Genomic DNA, 24,740 nt, shown 5'->3' with positions numbered 1-24,740 from the left:
AATTCTCAACTGAGGAATACCGAATGGCTGAAAAGCACCTAAAAAAAAATGTTTAATGTCTTTAATCATCAGGAAAATGCAAATCAAAACAACCCTAAGATTACACTTCACACAAGTCAGAATGGCTAAGATCAAAAATGCAGGTGACAGCAGATGCTGACAAGGATGTGGAGAAAGAGAAACATTCCTCCATTGCTGTGAGATTGCAAGTTGATACAACCACTTTAGAAATTAGTTTGGTGGTTCCTCACAAAATTGGACATAGTTCTACTAGAAGATCCAGCAATAGCACTCCTGGGCATATACCCAGAAAACGTTCCAACTTGGAATAAGAACACATGCTCCACTATGTTGATAGTAGCCTTATTTATAATAGCAAGAAGCTGGAAAGAACCCAGATNTCCNTCAACAGAGGATTGGATACAGAAAATGTGGTACATTTACACAATGGAGTACTACTCAGCTATTAAAAACAATGAATTTATGATATTCTTAGGCAAACAGATGGAACTAGAAAATATCATCCTGAGTGAGTTAACCCAAATACAAAAGAGGATGCATGGTATGCATGCACTGATAAGTGGATATTAGCCCTGAAGCTCGGAATACTCAAGATACAATTTACAAAAGAACAAAAAAACAAAACAAAACAAAACCAAAAACAAACGTGAAACTCAAGAAGAAGGAAGACCAAAGTATGGATACTTTGATCCTTCTTATAAGGGGGAACAAAACACCTATGGAAGGAGTTACAGAGACAAAGTTTGGAACAGAGACTGAAGGAATGACAATTCTGAAACTGCCCCACTTGGTAATCCATCCCATAAACAACCACCAAACCCAGACACTATTGCAGATGCCAACAAGAGCTTGCTGACAGGAGTTTGATATTGCTGTCTCTGGAGAGGCTCTGCCATTTCATGACAAATACAGAAGTGGACGCCCAGAGGCATCCATTAAAGGAGCACAGGATCTCCAATGAAGGAGCTAAAGAAAGTACCCAAGGAGCTGAAGGAGTTTGCAACAATGTGAACTAACCAGTAATCCCAGAGCTCCCAGAGCAGAGGATGGCCTAGTTGGTCATCAATGGTAGGGGAGGCCCATGGTCCTGTGAAGGTTCTATGATGCAATATAGGGGAATGCCTGGGCCAGGAAGCTGGAGCGGGTGGGTTGTGGGGCAGGGGTGAGGGGAGAGGTTAGGGGATTTTCAGAAGGGAAACTAGGAAAAGGAATAAGATTTAAAATATGAATAAAGAAAATATCTAATAAAAAAGAGAAGAGTTCATGCTCCAATTTTTGGGGACACACATGAGGACCAAGCTGTATATCTGCTACATATTTGCTTGAGCCTAGCTCCAGCCCATATATGGTCTTTGATTAGTGGTACTGTCTCTGAGAGCACCAAGGTTCCAGGTGAGTTGACTCTTATTAGTTGGTCTTCTTGTGGATTTCCAGTGCCCTTCAGAGCTGCAGACCTTCCCCCAACTCTTCACAAGAGTCCCTAAACTCCTTCCAATGTTTTGTTGTGGGTCTCTGCATCTGCCTGATGATTCAGTCTCTCAGAGAATAGCCATGCTAAGCTCCTGTCTGCAAGCATTGTACAGAGTATATAAGATACAGAGTATCACAAGTATTTCAAAAACAGGTACTTGCTCTCTGCCTATCTTTTAGATAAGATAACTTTGGGGTCATAAATTTTGTGTGTGGTTGGTGTCCCTAAATCTCCCTTGTGGGCACTGCCTATCTAAAAGTTGTGGCCTTTTCATATTTAATATCCCCAGTGCTGTGAGTCAGAGCTAAGGTCACCCCATTGATTCTTGGGTGCCACCTCTATTCCAGGTTTCTGCCACATCCTCCAGATATGCTCCCACTCACCCCTATCAGTTGCAGATTTCCATCCATTTTCATCACAATCTCATCAGGACTTTGGTATTTTCAATATATTAAGTTCAGCCACAAAGGGGGAAATAATCCCTTTACTTGCATTTCTCCAAACAGATAATGTTCAACAGATTTCTTTCTTTGTCAGTTAGCCATTGTGCCTCTTCTATGAAAAAAATTCTATTTTAGACATTTACTCCTTTGCAAAATCAAATTAATTATTTTATTTTTGGGTTGATTATATTTTGTACATTTTGGGCACTAACTGCATCTGAAATAAGCTTTCTGTGCACTGACTCTAGACTTGTGCATCTCCCGTGAGACTGAAAGCCTATTCACAAAATCAACTGCATGAAGCTGACAAGTCACAAGGGAGTCAGTTCTCTTAACTCAAGGGAGCCTGTAAGATTCAAGCCACAACTTTACATGCCTACTTGCAGTGTAGGTGAAGGACTCCATAACGCAACCTTCCATGTTATTCTCTGAGAAACACATGTTAAGAGCCTAAGCACTGAAGGACCTGACACTTATAAAGAGGACCACAAAAAAAAAAAAAAAAAAAAAAAAAAAGCTGGCCTTGCTTCAACCAGCTATTCACATCTCAAGATGTTCCATCCCAGGGCATTTTGAAGTTATGTTTGAGAATTTCAACAAAGCAAGATGAGGGCAGCTGTGCTTGTAGCTCAGTGATACATTGCCTGGTTTCTATGAAGTGCTAGAGTAAATTTGCAGTATCACAATAAATAAAGTATAAGTATGCACATGTACATACATACATACATATATACATATATACACATATAAACATACCTGATGTGGGGAACAGAAGTGAGCCATATTAAAATGGACAACTGTTATGTAGTACATCCTTTTTCATATGTCCAATTCTTCCATGATTCATATATGAAAGATTGACACATTAGTTTGGTATAACACTTGAACTGGAACAATGCCCTTGAAATATCATTGAACTAAAATCAAAGTATATTTCAACAAACCAGAAGCATCTATTGTTGTAAGAATGCTAATCAGACTTTCCTGTGGCAGTAACTTCATCCAGGATCCCAGACACCTATGTAAGTCATTGCCAGAAAGGTCAAAGTAGCTTCCTTAGATAGTTTCATTGTGCAGCTGGTGGGGCTGCCTCCAGATTACCTCTCCCACAGTTTCCAAAATACTCTATGTGCTTATACAAGGACATCAGGAGATTTAGCAACAACAAAGGCACTCATTGATGAAAACAATGTTGAACAATTCTCTTTTTCAAAATAACATCCATGTGAGCCACAAGAACTGTATATGGCCAATGTAGTACAAATTATGCAAGCAGCATCTGTCTTAGCCAAGTGTGGGTTTCTTAATATTTTTCACAAATATTGATTCCCCTGCATGTATCCGAGATTTGGAAGGATTCAAACTCCACATCAATTTTACCTCTAGAGGAGCCTAATGAGCCTAGTAAACAGCTTTAGGCTACTAACCCAGGGAACTGTCCTTATCCCCAAGGCTGATACCGATACCCTGGGCTTCCTACATGCACATCTTTCCAACATCACCTTGTCAGTCTTGTATCAGAGTTGTTTCCAGACACAGGTGAAGATGTAGCTTCTAGATGACTCCTGTGCATCTTCCTCAATTTGTTTTTTAATGATGGTATCATTATTATTATGGTATTGGTAATTGACAGCTATAATTCAAATCCATTAAATGACACTGGTATTCCTCCCACAATATGGTTTGTTAGTGTGATATTATGTTGACAAGTTCTTTTTGTTATCATTGTTGCTTGAAAAATTCACCAATATATTTTCTGAGTTTTGTTTCAGAATACAAGTCCATCAAGTTTTCTGTTTGTTTGTTTGTTTGTTTGTTTCTGGCTTTATCATATTTTATATTAGTTGATTAAATTAGACAGGTTCCTTTGAGGTATCTCCTATGAAGTCACTGACAGATCCTCTTGGTAATTCAAATCTCACTATCTGTTATTTAATATCTCTCATTCCTTCCCCTGTCAGAATTCCAGTAGGGGAAAAAGTAGAATCATCATCAGCATGTTTATCATAATCAGGTGCAGATTAGATATGACTTAGGACCAAAGAGTATATATATATATATATATATATATATATATATATATATATATATATTAGGTAAACTGAGATTGGAATTTATAAGCACACCTAATTTAGGTGACCCTTTAATCCACTTGCACCACCAACAATTCAGAGTTCCTCTGCCATTCCCTGTTTTCCTTTGATTTGAGTTGTGGAAATAGACTGATGTGGGTGCCATACCAGTTCTGTCTTGTTCCTCTACATTTTGTGTGTGTGTGTGTGTATGTGTGTGTGTGTGTGTGTGTAAGTCAACTGTTCCAATCTTGTGCAACTGATTCCTCAGGGTGTGGCCATGCTCACAGGCACTTCTAACAAACAGCTATGATAACACCTGTGAGAAACTCACAAGATAGAGTCCATTACCATTCATTGTAGAGGGTCCGAAATGTTCAGAGTTCATTATTAACACATTGACAGTACATCAGGATTCTGGTGCATGCTTGAAGTCCCTCCACTCCCCTGGTATGTATAAATAGTCATTTCTGGGGATAGAGAATTTTCTTAGTTGGTGTTGCTTCCCATCTCTCTTGACCATGCTCCAGTAAATAACCAACATTAAGCTAATTGGCTCAACAAGTTAGACTTTGATGGAATCATCTCATTGATATATTGTAGATGTCCTATCTGGAGTAAAGAGTTGCTTGTTCAAAACCCTACAGACTTAGAAAACTATCAAAAATTCCCTATGGTAAATCCATGCTGTAGGTAAAGTGCTTGAGCAGAATCATTAGGACCTAAGTTTAGATACTCAGTAAACATATAAACTCAAAGTAATGGCATGTTGGTAACCATATCACTGATGAGACAGAGACAGGCATATGCCTGTGGCTTCATGGGCAGTCAGTCAAGCCTAGATGGAAAAACCCAGGCGAACTGAGAGATCCTCTCTCAAAAACTAAGGGAGAGAAGACAGAAAAATTCAACATATTGGCTGCCTGCCTGCATAGTCAAATGCAAGGTTAAGTACATCTTCATTTTCATATACATATATATATATATATATATATATAGTATATATATATACATATATATGTATATATGGAGAGAGAGAGAGAGAGAGAGAGAGAGAGAGAGAGAGAGAGAGAGAGTAATTGAATTTGGCTGAGGGGGCTTAATTTTGCCCAGTGTTTAAGAAGGCAGCTATGTAGCACTTTTCAGGAATCTTGGAACAAGTTTATACTATCTTGAAGAAAGGCAGAGGAAAGAGAAGTGTTGGATACTGATTGCCCTGTCCCTACCCAATCTCTTTAGGTTACCTGGAGGGACATTTACAACCTGTCACTTAGTGAGAACTGGAGCACACTATTCTGTGTTATGAGAGGCCAGAACAAGTAGTGGGGTTTTCTCATTTGTCATTGGATTCAATCATCTTCCATTTTCCAGTCTCCTCCTTAGGTCATTTCATCTTTATACCCTTCCATGCAGGAACTTAGCCCCATTTCCCATAGCTCTATTTGCATTCAAGATATCTAATGCTGTTGCCCCCAAAACACTTGATTTATTCTCTGATTTATCAATATAGAGGTTGTAGATTCCAAAGAGAAGTGATGTAAAGCTATACCTGGTATAGCAGAGGGTATCTAATTGGGAGGAAAGGTTGTTATAGATTAGGAAACCATGAAGATAGAAGGGTCCCTGGCACAACTGGTGGATATGTATAAAAACATTCATTTCCAAGACAACAATATACCCAAGCCTTCAGAGATCCCTGTTTCAGTAGGGACATGATAAGAGTCAGAGTAATGGAGACACTGTCTAAAGTAGAAAACGGGACTCCAGTTTAGAGCATGTAGTGGAACTAGATGCTACACTTGCCTTAGTTATGGGAAGTATGAACCAGGGAGAAGAAACAACAACAACAAAAACCCATACAATTTGACTCCAGGACCCCAGTGTGTGACCCTTTTTATTCTACTGTGTAGGAGAGGGTGGTTTGTACTATACCTAATGTATTCTTCCATGTGTCTACAGAATTTCCTGAAACTGCATTCTTCACTAATATCTGTCAGATAATGCTAAGTTTTGGGAAACACAGAGGCCTGCAACAGGATCATAATCTTCACAGAGCTTGAAAAGAGTCCAGCTACCTCTCAACCCATGCCAGGATCTCCTCACAGCTATAGAAATCTTAGCTATGACTTGTTTTCCAGAGCTAGTGATAGAAACCAGGGCCTCTGATATGTCAAGCAAGCTCTTGCCCTCTGAATCCCATCCCTGCCATACAGTTAGTGTTTATACTGTTTCTATCACCCCAGAACCTTCTCTCACAGCTCAGATATCACATAACTCAAGCAGCCCTTGGTAAGTTGAGATGCAGGGCGAATGAAAACTTTGTTGGTAAAGTTTTAAGGCAGGACACGAATACCTCTTTATTAAAGCCTCTTAGGGAGTGCGAGGCCAAGCCTGTTATAGCCATGTGAGTTCTAGATAAACAGTTAGAGCCACTCCTGCCCTGGAATACAAGCGCCCTGTGAACTCTTCTACATACAGAACTTCTCCTCTGTCTCACTCATAGCCATCTGCCTTTGAATTTCAGGCACTCCTCAAATCAAACTAAATGAAAGTTCTGAATGATTCTCATATCTCCACTTGAGGAAACTTCAGGGTATATTCAAGTATTGCTCCATTAATCGAATAGCTCAAGAAACAGAGAGGAAGCCTAGAAACTCTCCATTTATACTAGCAAGCCTACCATGTGATAACTATGCTTAGCTGTGTCACAGGGCAAAGGTCCAAGAGCTAAGCATGAGGTTAGTGATAAAACATAGAGGGGACCCTCCCATTGGGTCTTTGCCATGCTGAACAAGGACTGTGCCCTTTCTTACCTTTCTTCCCTGGATGATAACTGGTACACTGGTGTTCAGTTTGCAGTGCTCTTTGGCTGAAAAGTGACTATAAAGTCCCATTTGTGGTCTTCAGGAGAGTTCATCACTTACCTTTAGGATCAAAGCCCATCATCCCATCATGTCCAGTCTGCTATTCCCCTTGCCCCTGGTAGAGATGAAGCATATGAACATGGTACTAAAGTTTGGGGTGATTAAGTTCCCCTAGGAGTACCAGACTACTCTAGCCACTTTTGATTCCTTCTCAGCACTTTGCAGTTAAGTGTACCAATCCAGAGTAGAGTTCTTCTTAAATTCTGACTGAAAGTCCAATACTGTTGTAATGGTGCATGTGGTTTCTAGGGAATTTCCAAAAAACATTCCATGTAAAGAACAAAAAGTTGGACATCCAGGAATGACATAACACCAAGCCACAGAGAAAGAAAAGTAATAGATTTACTTTAAACACTCCTCTTGTCTCCCTAAGTGGGAAGTCTGCCAATGAGGCTCTGTGTTGGTGGTTTATGGGACTCTGGGTCCTCATCTTTCTTCTATTGGTTATGTTTAAATACTCTCTTCTGGCCCTCTCCAAGTATCTTCCTCAAATATCTTCTGGAACAAAAAGCTATCAACTGAGGAACCTGCATTCCCTTTCCATATCTTCCTGTGTCCTTATAATTCTCCCTCAATTGGTGATCAACACTTCCTGAAGACAACCAATTTTCATCAAGTGTGGTTTGATATCATGACAATACTCTTCCTCATTCACAAATGAAACAAGCAGAGTAATGTTACTTATGATGTTATAGCTTCACAGACAACAGAAAAGAAATCTTCTAGTCAACCTTTTCTTCATGTTCTTAACACAGCTTAGTATCTGGATGGCAAGAAAAAGGCTCACATGGAGAAATCTAAGACACCAATGAAGTAACCATACTCAAGATGAACAAAACAGCTCTAGCTGCAGAAAAACATTAATGAACATATGTTTGGCGATGAAGATTAGATTATGAAACTCACAAGACACACTTAATTTTCATTGTACAAAGTTTATACAGCATTAGGAAAAAAGCACCAAACATGTCCAACAACCATACACAAGCAGGAGATTCACCAGGACATAAGAGAATTAGTGTTGATTTTAAAGCTTCCAAGTTGATTGGCACTTAGAGGAATATGTGTTCTATCATCACAGGGAAGCAAACATGTCTGGAGATCATCAACTCACATAACTCTCTGAATATACAGTCTCAATGTTTCATTAAAAAATTCAAAAGAATTCTATAAATATTTCTACCTACAATCTATAGTTGGTTAGGTACCATCATTCATTAAGAGGCGTTGCCTCACAATAAATAAAATCTACATAGGTTTCCATCAGTTTGATCTTATAAGGGTTTAAGGCATAAATGTTCAATCTTTAGGAACAACTCCTGATCAAGTTAACTTCCTCCAAAATACAAAGTGTTCTTATAAAAAGCAGAATATAAATTTCATGGGGAGTGAGTGAAAACAACAACTAACTTAATTCACCTAGAGCAGATTATGCTAATGGATAGAAAGCACATGGTTGGAAAAGACAACACATTATAATACTCAATCCATACAAATTCCATTACAATTGTACCTATCACATTTTCTCCTCATTCATGGTTGTTATTCTTTACTTTTTTTTTCCTTTTTTTTTTAAATAATATGTCACTAAACAGCTGTGGCTATCCTAGAACTAGCTACATAAATCAACCTAGTCTTAAACTCACAAAGATCTGTCTACCTGACTGCCTCTCTGCCACTGGGCTCCTGGAGAGTAATGTGTCAACCCATCCAGTCCTCATTATTCCATTCCATTTTTACTGGGAATGATTTTCTTCATGTAATACATTCCAAATTTGTCTGCCATGAAACATCTAAAAAGGTTGGCATGTAAACACAGTTTTTTCCACTCTTCTGACATTTTTAACTACTCAAAGTACATTTTTAACCACAAATAGAAATTAATATGAATAATGAAGGGTGTATCTTCACTTTCAGTATTTCTAAGATCAAGTAAGTGAAGTAACTTTCTTAATATACATGTACAGTAACCTTTACCCAATTTGAAAGGAAGCTTTATCCACAAGTCAGTTAATTTTGTGCCCATTTGTCAACAATTTTTCAAAATATAACTGTCACATTTCTGTATTGATTACCTAGCTACATGATTTATTGACTTATAGATTTTCTTCTAACCAATTAATGTACTTATCTCTTATTTTTAATCCTAAATTTAAAAATACTGGAGCTCTGGTGAATGATAGGGCTCCATGTATTCCTTTCTCTATATGCTCATGAGTAACTTTCACCCCAACATTTCTAAGCCGTGAGATGTAAATAAGACTATCATCTCTTAACAGATCATGTTCACAAGTGACAATGTATGTTAAAGGCAAACTCTGTAACTGGGTGTCATTGACTATCAAAGGGCACAACCTGCTATCCACAAGTACTGGATAGGAAGCATTCAATTTTCCAAGAACTGGTTCAGTGTAAACATAGTTCTTTTTGTACTTCTCAGGAAGGAAGTCACTCCAGTTAACAAACTTGAACAGGTGTCTTGACTCTGTTGGCATATGCTCATTTCTCAGTGCAGCCTGGGGTAGAACTTTGTCTTCAGTCACATATAGGCACACCAACTTAATTAACATCTCTCTGGTCAGAATTGGACCATGTTGATACTCTTGATGAGAAGGTAGCAAAGTATCAAGCAGCTGTAGGCCAGGATACATCAAGGCTTGTGCTTTAATTCTGCCTCTAAAACTTGGATCATTCTGTAGCTAGAAATGGAATGAAATCTAATGAATCAATAGCTTTCAAACAGAAGGACTTGCAACTTCATTTTAGTACCCAGAGGTAAATAAGTTCATCTGAAACTCTACTGAATTTTCTGATGATATTCAGTATTATAAACATGAGAGTGCCATTCTACTCTTATCCATACAGAAATAATATACACTCTTTTGCTCACACGTGTATTCACATATGCCAACCAAACTGGAAGATGATCAGTAACATTTTAGTGAGGATGACAAGATTTTTATTTATGATATTGGATTTTTTTATATTCATTTGTTTTTAGAAATTCAGCTAGTGTGTGTGTGTGTGTGTGTGTGTGTGTGTGTGTGTGTGTTTGTGTGTGTGTGTTTAGTAAAATCTTGTTGAATATCTCAAGGTTATTCTTGAACACAGTATCCCCTTGTTTCAGTCTCCCAGTTGCTGTAATAATAATCATGTATTACCATGTCTAGTTTCCCTAAAAGAATTTTTTACTTGAGTAACATAATGAGCAAAATCTACTATTGAAATGAAATATAATTGCCAATAGTTACATGTAAAGTGTAAAGGAACTTGGCATGCTCTAGAAAGCATTTAACATTTATGTAAGTAGCATGGTATGATAGACAACACAGAGAGTAATTTATGATAATCAGAAGATCATAAAAGGATATGAAACCTGCTTCTTATCAGAAATAAGAGGAGTCATGAGTCTGCAGCTACATTCTTTTCTTCTTGTATACTCTGCAGCAGTGAACCTAAATGTCACCTGTGAGCATGAGTACTTCAATAGCACCTTCCTCTACAGCAGTTCAGCAACAGTGACTGTATCTGTTGTCAAACCTTGGGAAATTCCAAGCTATGAAAAGTGCTTTCAAGGCCATGACCTCATAAAGGCAAAGGACTTACAGAAAATGAGAGAATTGCATGAAATCCCGTTAGCTTAACACAAGGCTAACCATCTGACCAAATCCAAATTGCAGCACAATAGAAGTGAGGTCATGCAAGTTCAGGGAAAAAAAAAAAAACTCTGTAAGAATGTTTTTCCCATGGTCCTTATTCTTCACAATGGCTTTGGAATGGGAAATTTATAAATACATGCAGCCTCTCAGACTAGTAGGAAATCCATTGGCAAGTATAACAAAAAATGAGGTAAATCCATGTGAAAACTCCCTCATATATATCAGAAGTGCTGTCCCCAAGTGTGTTAGCACATACTTGAGAAACAACATGGTTAAACTTTAATTTAACCTTTTTATTTTATATTGAAATACATAGAAAAAGGAGACAATAATAAGAGCAGAGACTGAGATGTTAATTTAGTCAGTAAAGTATTTGCTAACCTGAGTACAGAGGGCCTCAGGAACAAGGAAAACTGGGCATGTAGAATATTCCTGCTACCCCAGCACTGTGTGATTAAGGTCGACACATGGGAATCCTTTAAATTAACTGGGCATTAATTAGCTTAATGTTTTCTAGGCTCTCATAGGAGAAACCCAGTTTCAAAACTCAGGCAGGGAAAGATGGAGACCCCCAGGGTCAGCTTCTGGTTTCTACATTCCTGAGCACAGACTTGAAAATGAACATGCTTGTGCAAACACACATGTGTATACTCAGGGAAACTTGTGAACCCTAGTATGCTGACATTAAACAAAGACTGTGACAATAAAAGTAGAGAAAACAGAGCACAATAGTTCTCAGTAGTGGTTGAAAATGTTATGTTGGGAATATATGTCTTTACCACTAAGTAATCATTTTTAAAATTTTATTATTAAAAGTTGTTTGAATAAAGACATCACAATTATCCTCAATAACTATATTTTTAATATAAGCTCCAAAATAGTAGCTCTCAGTGAACTAAAGCACTTTCAGAATATCCTATGTCAAATCCCTTATACAGATACTGGTGACAAGTTAGTGGTCCATTTTCAATAAGAAGACAATTGCTGAAGAATTGTCAGTGTCATTTATCCAGGACATTGAACACCTGGTGAGGAACAGCAATGGATGTGACCTTGGCCAGTCAGATGGGTCCCAGGCCTGAAAACATCTGGCCCTCAAAGTACAGAAAGGAGACTTAGTGGACACATCTCTGCTTCTCACAATCTTTTCACATGTGATGGCCTTTTGTGACACCAACCTGGACTTTGTGAGAAAGACCTCACACTTACAACAGAATCAGCAGATCACTTTACACTCTGTAGAATCATTGAGAGCTTCTGTTCTATTACCCTGATACCACCATTTTGCATGTAAAAACAGTACACCTGAAAGACTCCTGTCTCCTCAACTAGAAAAATTATGATCTTGTAAAGAGGTCAACAATAAATATGGTGAGTTAAATTGCTTGGTTTGATTCTAGACTTTTCTTGGAGGCATTCTAACAGAATTTCAGTACACACTACAATAAAATGTAAAGACAGGTTGGGAAGCAGTAAAGGAAAGGTGACAACGGGTGCACAGAGTGAAGCAGAAGGACATGATATCAGTAGGAGCAGTGTGTGCCTCAGCATCTTGCACAACAGAGAGGAGTCCTTGAGGGAACTCTATGTACTGGATTTTTGTTCAGCCCTCCAGCACATGGTCTTATCATCCTTATCATCCTTGCTTATGTGTTTTTTATAATCTTAGTACCTCAAAAACTTTACTACCTTAATTTTTAATTTATAATGTACGTGTGAGTGCACACAGGTCCAGGACCTTACTTGCTGAACCAACTTCCCAGCCTGTAAAACTCCAGTTTGTAGTAACTATTTTGAATCTAATATCCCTAAACATTTCTTCATGCTTTTTGCTACTTTAGCACCCATTGCTCTTAGCTATCTTAGTTCAACTCAGAAAAAATTTACTTTTCCTCAGTCAACTGAAGGGTCAAATTTTAGAAAGTTAATGACTTTTACAAGCTACAATTACAAGATTAGTATTCTGACAATAACTATTTCATATATATTAGTAGGTATTTAATTTTTGTCATAATCATATACAACTGTGTTTGTATATTTTAATGTCTAGTCAAGGGGCTCAATTCCTAAATTCAAAGAACAATTTTCAGGAGTCACAATAGACCACTGATTAATTCCTCATCTTATGTTAAACACTCTGCTTGTGTGTGCGTATGTGGGTGTGTGTGTGTACAGTATATAATTACACAGAGAAACCCTATCTCAAAAAATATATAACTATATATAATATATAAATTCAAATATAAGTATATAACAGAATTCTATAGTATATTATATGAAATTATATATTTTAATTTATACATTTGTACCATATATACAATATATACAAATATAATATATATATTATATAAGTTTATATATAATATATATTTATGTATCATATAATTATATATATTTCACATATAATTATACATTTTATACATCATTATATATTTAAATTAAATATTTATATATTTTATGTAATATATTTATAACATAATTATATCATCATATATAATTAATTGTGTATATTATTTTCTGATATAATATTTTATAATAATAAGTACTAATTTGTTACTATTAAATTAATTTATTAATTGTTTATATATGATTAGAGAGAGAACGTTTCTCTATGTTGTTCTGTCTGTCCTGGACTTTGTTCTGTAGTTCAGGCTTGTCTTGAACTCAAAGCTTGCCTTATTTATAATAGCCAGAAACTGGAAAAAACCCAGATGTCCCTCCACAGAGGAATAGATACAGAAAATGTGGTACATTTACACAATGGATTACTACACAGCTATTAAAACCAATGAATTTATGAAATTCTTAGGCAGATGGATGGATCTGGAGGATATCATCCTAAGTGAGGTAACCCAATCACAAATGAACTCACATGATATGCACTCACTGATAAGTGGATATTAGCCCAGAAACTTAGAATACCCAAGATACAATTTGCAAAACACATGAAACTCAAGACCAAAGTGTGGATACTTCATTCCTTCATAGAATGGGGAACAAAATATGCATGGAAGGAGTTACAGAGACAAAGTTCAGAGCTGAGATGGAAGGAAGGACCATGCAGATACTGCCCCACCTGGGGATCCATCCCATAAAAAACCACCAAACCCAGACACTATTGCATATGCCAGCAAGATTTTGCTGACAGGACCCTGATATAGCTATCTCTTGTGAGGTTATGCCAGGGTCTGGCAAATACAGAAGAGGATGCTCACAGTCATCTATTGGATGGAACTCAGGGCCCCCAATGGAGGAGCTAGAGAAAGTACCCAAGAGCTGAAGGGGTCTGCAACCCTATAGGAGGAACAGCAATATGAACTAACCAGTACCCCCTGAGATTGTGTCTCTAGCTGCATATGTAGCAGAAGATGGCCTAGTCAGCCATCATTGGTAAAAGAGGTCCTTGATCTTGCAAAAATTATATGTTCCAATACAGGGGAATGCCAGTACCAGGAAGTGGAAGTGGGTGGGTTGGGGACTTTCGAGATAGCGTTTGAAAAGTAAATGAAGAAAATATCTAATAAGAAATTGTTTAAAAAAATAAAATTAACTCAAGCAAATCAGTAGTCTTCCTCTACTCAAAGGATAAACAGACTGAGAAAGAAATTAGGGAAACAAAACCCTTCACAATAGTCACAAATTATATAAAATGCCTTGGTGTAACTCTAGCCAACCAAATGAAAGATCTGTATGAGAAGAACTTCAAGTATCTGAAGAAAGAAATCTAAGATCTCAGAAGATGGAAAGATCTCCCATGCTCATGGATTGGCAGAATTAATAAAGTAAAAATGCCCAGCTTGCTGAAAGCAATCTACAGATTCAATGCAATTTCTGACAAAATTCCAATTCAATTCTTCATAGAGTTAGGAAGAGCAATTTGCAAATTCATTTGGACTAACAAAAAACCCAGGATAGTAAAAACTATTCTCAACTGTGGAGCATTGGGCTATGCACAGATAGGCTGGTCTCCAGTCGAGCTGGCGTCTGAACCCTGGAATGGTGATAATTCACCTACATGACACGGTAGGTGTTCCCTCATGCTTCTGGAACTCTGGCTCCTGTCTAAGTTACAGCCCTCCTCAATCCCCACAAGAGAAGCATGGTTAGAAGTCAGGTAGGCAATGTCTCAAGCTTCTGACCTTCAGGCTAAACTCCTCCCCATATACCTAGCAACAGAAAAGATAGCAGCATACTTTAAAAGGGTCTGTTTGGCCCCCTCCTTGCTCTCTTATTCCTTTGTTCTCTTACTCCTCACTCTCACCCTCTTGATCCTCTCTCTTTGTCTTCTCCTTTCCTCTCTCTTCTTCTTATTCTCTAGCTGCCCCCACTCTCTCACTCTTTCTACCTTCTCTCTTTCCCCCTGCATTTCTACAATAAAGCTCTAAAGTCATAGACTATCTCTGTTCAACTGTGCAGACTCTGGCCTGTGTGGGAACTTCTTCCCTCAGCCCTCTCTCATATAACCTAGGGGCTACAGAGTGAAACGCCAGAGCCCATTTTGGTTTCAGGGGCTGTCCCTTGTTCACCCCTCATCGAGTGGGTCAGAGGCTTGGATGCACACCTGGAGCTGAGTGGAAAGTGTCTGGCAGACCTCCCGCATCTGCCTGTCCAGAACATAGGTGGAACTCTGGCCAGACGAGGGCTATCCTCCCTCCTCCCTCTTTCCCCAGGCCCTTTTTTAGTTCCCACACTCAGCAATAAAAGAACTTCTGGGAGGAAACCACCATCCCTGACTTCAAGCTGTATTACAGAGCAATAGTGACAAAAATTGCATGGTATTAGTACAGAGACAGGCAGATAGATCAATGGAACAGAATTGAAGACCCAGAAATAAACCCACACACCTATGGTCACTTGATCTTTGACAAAGAAGCTAAAACCATTCAGTAGAGAAGACAGCATTTTCAACAAATGGTTCTGGCAGTCAACATGTAGAAGAATGCAAACTGTTCCATTCTTATCTCCTTGTACAAAGCTCAAGTCCAAGTGGATCAAGGGCATCCACATAAAACCAGATACACTGAAACTAATATAAGAGAAAGTGGGAAAGACCCTGGAACACATGGGCACAGGGGGAATTTTTCTGAACAAAACACAATGCCTTTTACTCTAAGATCAAGAATTGACAAATGGGACCTAATGATATTGCAATGGTTCTGTAAAACATTGGGAAAAGATCTTTACCAATCCTACATCTGATAGAGGACTAATATGCAGTATGTATAGAAAGAACACAGTGTTCCATTTTTAACCTCTATCATTATATTAGTTTTCAACCACCCAGTTTAGAATATTGCCATTCTATTCTTATCGTACATTACTGAATATTGTATAAGCAATGGTCAAGATCTTGTTTCAAGTTCAACTTCCAGTGGGATCTCCAGCTTAGATACAGTTTCAGTTGCTTCAATATTAGTAATTTCTCTGTTACTGTGCAATGGAGTCTAATAGAATAGTGGATCATGCTACTGAGCAGAGTAAAAGGCATATGTGTTTCAGTCATGTTGCTAAGTGAAAGTCACAATAGCTTTCATGAGTTAAACATTTTCTTATAAAAGATGACAGAGAAGTTGAAAATGAGATATATATTTTTTCATTGAGAATAAAAACAGTGTCTTGAAATCCCAGCACAGACGGAGCTCAGAATGAATGTCAAAAAATAATAATATGAATGGGAAAGGAAAATATTCTCAGAAAAATAGAGACCCTAGAATACAACATTGCATGCATTTTATACTTATGGAGAAAAATATCACAATTTATGATTAATGAAAGACATATCATCTGTATGTAAAATTGTCAATATGGCTATGATATTGAATATATATATGTATATATATATGTGTATATATATGTATATATATATGTGTGTGTGTGTATATATATATATATATATATATATATCAAGTGTCTATGAACAGTGTTAAACAGTGTTCCTCTGTACTATAACATCATTGTTTTCCACTTGTCAAAAAATTCTGTTTATATAGTAAGACTGATTGTGAAAAGAATTGGATTCCCAAGAACCTCATTGCACTTAATAAATTAAATAGTTTTGTTATGTTTACTTATAGCACAAAACATATATCTTATGTATTCAAGTACCACATTTACTTGTGTTTTTCTATTAGAGGGCCACAACCTACTTCAGAGTCTTTTTGTACACTGATGGACCCAACAAACAACACATTAAAATGATTTAAGAACATTTTTTGACTGTTTTTAGGTTACAGAAGATGGCATTTCATTGGGATTTTTATAATAGTTTGATAAAGGGATAGTTTTCATGAAACAATTAGTATTGAAGAAGGAGAAATATTACTAGTAGGATAGTAAGATTAAAGTAAAGATAAAAACTAAATTTCAACAAATACAAACTTTGAGACTACATCTACTTTATAAGAAAAAGCCAGTCTATATAATAAAAAGGGTACAGAATATTCATTTTCTTCTACAAAATCATTTGTGTGACTTTGAATTATCTATTGGGTTTAGATTGCCTTTCAAAATATTACCCATTTGATAGTGACAATTTAGCTATAATGACCAAGAATTCAAATATGTGGTGATTTAACTTTATTACAGTAGAAATTCTTTCTTCTAAGCAAGGTATATTGGCTGATGTTATCTATGAAAATCCACATGTTTACCACATTGTCATGGTTACTCATAAATATCAACTGACCTAGATTCAGAATCATGCAAGAGATAGAGATTGAAGCTCATATCTGGGAGTGTCTATGGTGGTATTTCATATAGAATAAAGGTGTAAATATTCATATTTAATGTGGAGGTGCCTCTATATTAGTTGAGGCTTCATAAGAAGAAAAGAGGAATACATACAAATGAAGGTAGGTTCCAGAAATCATGTCCCCAGACTTCTTGACTTGGGAGATAGGAGCAAGCAGCCTCACACTCCTAGTGCTATAGCTATAATCAACTACCACTGCCATGCCTTTGCTGCTGTGATGCACTTAATGTTCCAGGGGCCAGTATAAGTTATTCCCTGCATTTGCTTCTTGTTGATTGTTTAGTTTCAGAGGAGAAATTCTCTAACACATTCTTTACCTATAATTATACAAAAAATTGAGAAATTCTTTATAGATTTTCTAATTAAATTCAATAAGTATGAACAATGACAACAATAAAAACAAAAATCCAGTATTGAAATGAATAGAGCAATTCAAAAAAATTGGTGAACTTTTGTCTAACATTGTCAAGGTAAGCCAGGGTTATCATTACAGTTTTCTAATACTTGGTTCTTGATTTTCTGGTTTGGGAGGCTCACAAAGTCAAGGCCTGCACAGACTACAGTGCAGTTCATGAAATCTTATCAAAAGCCTGTTTTGAAACAATAACTTTAAAAGAGAAAGTTGCACAGTCCTTGGTATAGTATTTAGCTGGCAAACACACAGCCATTGGTTCAATGCCTTGAACCTTCCTTCAACCCTCTAAAAGTGTTGGATTTTTAAAAGCTGTCCTTAGCATTAGGCAATAAAGTCACATCTAAAGGAAAATTATGCAAAATGGATAATCATACTTGTTTAATTTAAACTTCAGAGATAACAGAATAAAAGTAATGTAAACCCTGCTTCTTTTGCTTTAGGATTAAAAGATATATAACACATACAACATACCAGTTGAGTCACTGTTGCTGCCAAGGCACCCCCAGAACTGTCTCCCATAATGCAGATGCGTGTGGGATCCACTCTGTAATTTGCAAGAATATTTTTCTGGAGAAAGAACTTGATCACATGAACACAGTCTTCAAGTGCAGCTGGGAATGGATACTGAGGAGCAAGCCTGTAGCTTTAAATGTAGATCAAGGAAAACCACAAAAAAACACTTGTTAAAGTTATGCAAGGAAATATCTCAGACTCACCAACAGATAACCGGCTATATTGGCCCTAGTTTGAATCCTTTGTCTTACCAATTAACCTGAACTCACTGGTAATGTCTTAAAGTGAGGAGTAGATTTTAGTTAAGGGTTTCAGATATTGGTTCTAAGTCTAGTTTTGCATTATGGAACTGGTGAGATACACAAAAGATATTAAGCCCTAAAGTAATATGTATTTGATCATATTTTAGCATATTATTGTAAGTGTTGGCAAAAGTTTGTTGTGAATATTAATTCTTATTATTTATATAATATCTTGAAATGATCAAGTTATTCAAATATTTTTACCTAAAAGGGATAGTTAGAAACAAGAACAACTCTAAATCCACATAGTGTTTAGAAACAGGTCAAATAAAATCTAATATCTCAAGCATATAATGAGTATACATTTTTGTACATAAAGTGAAACTTTTAATTTTACTTGCAGATAAAATGAGATGCTTAAGAATCCTGGAGTTAATATTCCAAGAGATGTCATAACTCTAATAAAAAACACTTATTATCCTGACTTCACTCTAGTATCTAAAATGGCATAAATCAAAATAAATACTGATAACTTTGAGGACACATTGACATAAAAATTATAAGAAAGAATAATATAAACAAAAACCCATAGGATATGTTTATTTGTTGGTTGGGTGACAGCTCTGAATAGACCAAGTTTTGTTGTAAGTGCCTGGCCTGTGGTAAGTATTGTCTTTCTCTTACTCTATTCCCACAACAACAGCATCAAGCTTGTTTGCTGTCCATCTGTTCAGATCATCATAGGCTGCTATCTCTGAAATGAAAGAAATAAATATAAAGTGGTTCACTGTAAATAGCAAACAATGGGAACACAGAAATAGTCATGAATATGCTAGAAGTGTGAAATGTGTTTGGTGGGTTGACTGACTGACTGACTGATGATTGATTGATCCATTGATTGGAACTCAGTAATCACTTTTATTGTCACAGGCAACATTCTCTCAGAGCTCATGAAGAAGATTGTCTGCAACTCATTACCAACATACTCCATAAAACTCTTGGGAGAACTATTAGAAAATCTGCAATTGCGTTGAAGAAAACATTGTAGGCAGCATTATAATTTTGACAAATTTAGAGATTCACTATAATTTTTATTTATTGAAGGAAGTTCTCAATGACACAATATCAACTTAAATGTAAGACAGGGTGTATTATTTAGTGCAGTTAGAACTAATGAGTTTTTTTTTTGTTTTGTTTTGTTTTGTATTGTTTTGTTTTGTTTTGATTTTGGCCAGAGGCTTACATATTTCTATAAGTTCGGGCAATTTAATAAATTTACAATTAAACTTTAGGTTGCCATTCTGTATATAATTGAGAATTTTAATTTTTACTAAAATAAGAATGTACTCTTGCACTTATTATTTCTTACAAAAGTTAACTGTAGCGAAATAGTTTATACACTGAAAGGAAGTAGAAAAAGAAAATACTTTCCTAAAATTTTAACAGAATTTAATGTTGAATGTCAATTATTCTCTTAATTAGCAACATATATTCATTCACCTGCAAAGCATAAATTGACATCATCACATTAAACATAAAAATAATAATTGCCAGAAAATGAACAAGAGAACATGATACACAACTTTAGTAAAATGCATAATAATTTACTGAGAATTCTCAACATTTGGAGAAACATATATAGATAGATCAGTATGTTAGAGGTAGCACGGACAGTAAGAGGCCAAGATAACAAAAAGTGAATAAGAGGTCTACACTTCAAAATTTGACATAGATTCATCAACAAATTGATGCTATTTCTGAGATGTTTATTAATAATCAGTGAGGCCATATTTTCACATCATGGCAGGCTCAAAAAGAAGGTAATATAAATGACAAAATGGTGATGAGCCACCTCGCAAGAAATAATAGGGATAAATCTAAATGATAGTCTACACAGTGTGGGGTGGAACAAGAGGATGCTCAGAATTTATGCCCAGAACATCTTATAAAGTGTAGAAGGCTGAAAGAGAAAGTGATATGATTGTATCTGTTAAGGAATTCACACGATACATTAATGACGAGGTATGCAAACCAGTCTGCAGCTGAATTAATTGAACTTATGTCCAGCAACAAGGTTAGAGATGTGAAACAGCACACATCAATAGGATGGGCATGGGGCCTAGATTGGAAGCAAATAGAGAATAAAGTAGAGGAAAACGTGCAACCAGCGACTGAAGAATAAAATACTGGAATGTGAGGAATATTAATATTGGTAAAGTACAAACAATTAACTTATTTCATCATGGTTTTAGCTTTTCTCTTGTTTTAATGTTGCAGTTGCAAATGAAGTGAGAAAGTAAAGGGGGAAAAGGAAGGACACAGAAATTTCCTTCATACAAGCTAACAGAGTAGAAAAGAGCAGTGGTTTCTTTAGATTATACTGCTCTAAGAAAGAATCAAGTGGTAAGAAAGAGAAAACATGGAAACAAATCTCAGAAAATGATTAGGAAATAATTTTAACAGCAGGGAGCTGTCTGAGATGATGGCAGAAAAAACTGCGTATTTAGGAATCAGAAAGGGGATACAATTGAAAGTTAAAGAAATCAGGAGATAATTTGAAAGAAAATATAATTCCTAGGGAAGTACAGACTCATCTTGCCCAAAAAAATAATCATGTCTTACGCAGGATATAATAGAGAGGAATGAACACTGGAGTAACTAATATGCCAGTAACTTTCAGAAAGTGCAGCCCATTAAGGAAAGAGGTGGACTAGGAGACACCAAACATGCACTTATATCTCATAAGGAGCAGGTAAAGTTTGAAACAGTCTGGAAATGTCGAAATGTCACTGTAGCAAAACAGAGGGCCTGACTGCTTCTAAGATGTGGCAATTTCAATCACCATTGAGAGCATGCATGGCCTCTCTGTTAAGCCTTAATCCTCTGGATTCTGCTCAGAGGTCCTTTGCTTTCTTCCCTAACTGTGGGACTTTAAAAATATATATATACATATGATTTACATTTCAAATGTTATTGCCCTTCCCAGGTTTCTGTAAACCTCTTTTCCCATCCGTCCTCCCTCCTGTTTCTATGACAAAGCACCCCAATCCACAACCCACTCCAGCCTCATAGCCCTAGCTCCTAACTGGGGCATGGAGCCTCTAGGGACTCCCTTACCACTGATGTGAGATAAGGCAATCCTCTGCTGCATATGCAGCTGGAGCCATGAGTGTGATTTGGCTGGTGGTTAAGACTCTGGAAAATCTGGGGGGGGTCTGCTTAGTTGATTTTGTTGTTCTTCCTATGAGATTGAGAACCCCTTCAGCTCCTTTAGTTATTCCCCTAACTCCTCCCTTGGCTGGAGCAGAGTCTGAAGGAAAGACCATCCAGACATTGCACCACACAGGGAACCATCCCATCTGCAGGTGTCAAACCCAGACACAATTCCTGATGCAAAGAAGCACTTGCTGACAGGAGCTTGGTATGGCTGTCCCCTGAGAGGCTCTGTCAGAGCCTGACCAATACAGATGCAGATGCTCGCAGCCAATCTTTGGAAAGAAAGTATTTCTTAATCTATTTGTTTCTTCACCGCTGAAACGTGAAGATAATACCTATCTGAAACATGGTCATTCAGTTGGCTGCCCAGCTTTCCACAGTAGCCTTTTTGCTATCATAAAATGTTCACAGATTATGAGGACACACTACTGGATATTATAGTTAAGCTACGGGTTCACTGAGGAAAGGGGTGCTATCACCTGTTTGTTACATCTGTCAAGAGCAATATACCAAACTATTCTGTGTAGAGAATACTTAATTCATCAAAAGTCTAAAATGGTATGTGTTTATGTTTCTGTCTGTTTGTCTCTCTGGTTTAGCTACTACACTCACTTCCAAGCAAGAGCTGACTATTCAGCTTTATAACATTTTTATAATTTTAGTACAAAGTTCTGCTTTGTCTTCTAATCCTCAATATTGTTATATCACACTCTACAACTTGAAAAAACTTTTATAATATGGCAACAACTATATTATTTCATATTTAACAAGTAATTCCTGCTTCACATCATGATAAATGTTATTTAACGTATGTGATTAGGTTATTTTACTCTAAGTTACAAGTATATTAGTTGTACTTTCAAGTTTAAGATATCAATAATTTAAGATTTGAATGTCCAACAAAACCATCTTGTTTCTACTTGGCTGTTTTACTACCAATTTTTTTCTAAGACAGAATGTGAACTCCAATGTGACTCTGTTAAGATGCATATATTACTCAAGCAAACATTGTACTGACAAATTCCTGTCAACTCATTAGTATACATAAATTATTTCAATATGAATATATCAATAGCATGCATATAAAAACATACTTACTGTAGCTTCCCAAGACAAAGGCACCACCATGAATAAAAATCACAGCTGGTCTCTGTCTTTCGGGCTTCCTCTTTGGCAAGTACAGACGAACAGGAATGTCACTGAAGTCTGTGTCAATAACTGTAATGTTTTCATCTGAAACTGCTTTTGTAAAGTGAACTGATGCTAAAATTACTAGTACATCTTCATATTTCATGAGACCTATGATATCACATAATGTGGCCTATAAAAACAAGACAAGATTTTAAACATTATATATTTTTATTGTAGTAACATCAGTGTAAAAAGGAGATGACAATAAAACAGTGTGATAATACTCCAGATTTTTATATCCTAATTTTATTTTGTAAGGAAGTCTCACAAGATTGTGTGGATATTTAACAAAACTCTTTCAAAATACCATATGAATTGTATAATAATACACTCATTTTCTCAAGGCTATATTATAAAGAACTTTAGTTTTTGCTTTCACATGAGAAAAATCAAATTTTTATTGTCTTTGCAATCTAAATTGTGATCCAGTGCTAAAATTATCAAAGTTTTTAAAATTTTCCAGGATGAACTTTAAATACAACTTTGTTTCTTCTATCATTTAAAAATACAGAACAATAACTCATAATTTCAAATACATTGTGTATATGTTAATGATATATGCATAATGGTTGGGAAGATGTGAACCTAAGAAAGTAACAGCTTCTTATTAGAGTGGAATGTTTTAATAGATAATGTTGTATTTTTGATGAAAGCATGGATATTTCTGACCCTGGGGTTTAAATGCTTGTGAAATAATCAAAAGACAACTGACATGGGATGGCTCCTGTATTCATTCTTCAACTGAGGAATCAGAACATCTGAAAAAGAGAACTGTGGGCAAACATATAGAGACTCAGAGATGATCAGTTAGAGATCACTGCATCATAGAACTGTGCCTCTTTATTTTATACTCTGAAATGCCATCACTTCTGATCAGCTACTGATTTTACAGCCTTAGATTTTCATCCTCTATCTGTTAGAGCTGCCAAAGGACATTTCTGCCACATGCATACTTTGTACATACAAGAGTACAGTTGAACCATGCAGCTTGGGGCCCAGATTTCAGTTTTTACTCTCTTTGTGCACTCCTCTGGATATCTGTTTTTAATCTCATAGAAACTGATAGAGTTAGAAGACAGTGGAGAATAAGAGGAGATCTATGTATATGCAAAAAAGTATATATAATATATCATCAAACATGTAAGTTTATAACTATACAAGAAAAATTATAGCAATTATATCCACACTGTATATTTTAAGATAACCCCACATTTTCAGCAATTTAGAATTGAAGACAGACAACAGAAACTATGGAGATAATAAAAAAATGTCCAGTACTGTTAATAATAATTAATATATTTATACTATAATATAATTATATGAGCAGGTTTTTTTCCTTAGAATGAAAGCAAAAATCAAGTTAACAATAATCCTTAAAAAGTAACACTTCCCCCAAAATTATAATGTTAATAGTATTGTCAAAATAGTCTCAAGTTTTCTATTTTAATCACTGAAATATTATTTTATTCTTACCACAAGGTTACAAGTTTTAGCAATCGCATCCAAGGCCATTACTTTCCAGGTTTCTTCAATGTTGTCGGGCATGGGTGTATAGATATAAGATAAAAAGCTAACACAAAGTAGTCCAAAGCATAGAGCCTTGAATCCCATAGTATCCCAGGCTCTTTAAAGTGCAGAGATTAAAATATTTCCATAAACACTGAATAAAAATCCACAGAATACATACACTGGGAATCCTCTCAGTTAATACAAGTATTCTCATGATGCAGAGCTGATTCTTAGTTCAAACATTACAGTGCCAGTTCTAACTTGTTGAGCCGTACACTCTGAAGTAGATGTTGAAATTCATCAGCTGAGGTAC

General features: G+C 36.4%; 1 protein-coding gene across 1 annotated transcript; it reads right to left on the bottom strand.

The window, feature by feature from the left end:
- Positions 1 to 9,027: 9,027 nt before the first annotated feature.
- LOC110291775 (arylacetamide deacetylase-like 2) lies at positions 9,028 to 24,529 on the bottom strand. The gene is made up of 5 exons (XM_021159043.1): positions 24,392 to 24,529; positions 22,826 to 23,048; positions 19,196 to 19,265; positions 18,228 to 18,399; positions 9,028 to 9,630 (listed from the first exon to the last, which is right to left on the bottom strand). The coding sequence occupies exons 1-5, from the start codon at positions 24,527 to 24,529 to the stop codon at positions 9,028 to 9,030; spliced, it is 1,206 nt and encodes a 401-aa protein (XP_021014702.1).
- Between the last annotated feature and the right edge of the window lie 211 nt (positions 24,530 to 24,740).

The sequence above is a fragment of the Mus caroli genome, chromosome 3 (assembly GCF_900094665.2).
Source record: "Mus caroli chromosome 3, CAROLI_EIJ_v1.1, whole genome shotgun sequence".
Taxonomy (NCBI): Eukaryota; Metazoa; Chordata; class Mammalia; order Rodentia; family Muridae; genus Mus; species Mus caroli.
Note: the sequence above shows the minus strand (reverse complement) of the source record. Positions and strands in the feature narration are given on the sequence as shown.

Coding starts and splice junctions, on each gene's coding strand:
- LOC110291775 (XM_021159043.1), bottom strand. CDS start 24,529: ATGGGATTCAAGGCTCTATGCTTTGGACTACTTTGTGTTAGCTTTTTA. Junction 19,266..22,825: donor CTTTGTCTTGGGAAGCTACA/GTAAGTATGTTT, acceptor CTTTCATTTCAG/AGATAGCAGCCTATGATGAT. Junction 9,631..18,227: donor CAGCAACAGTGACTCAACTG/GTATGTTGTATG, acceptor TTCCATTTCTAG/CTACAGAATGATCCAAGTTT.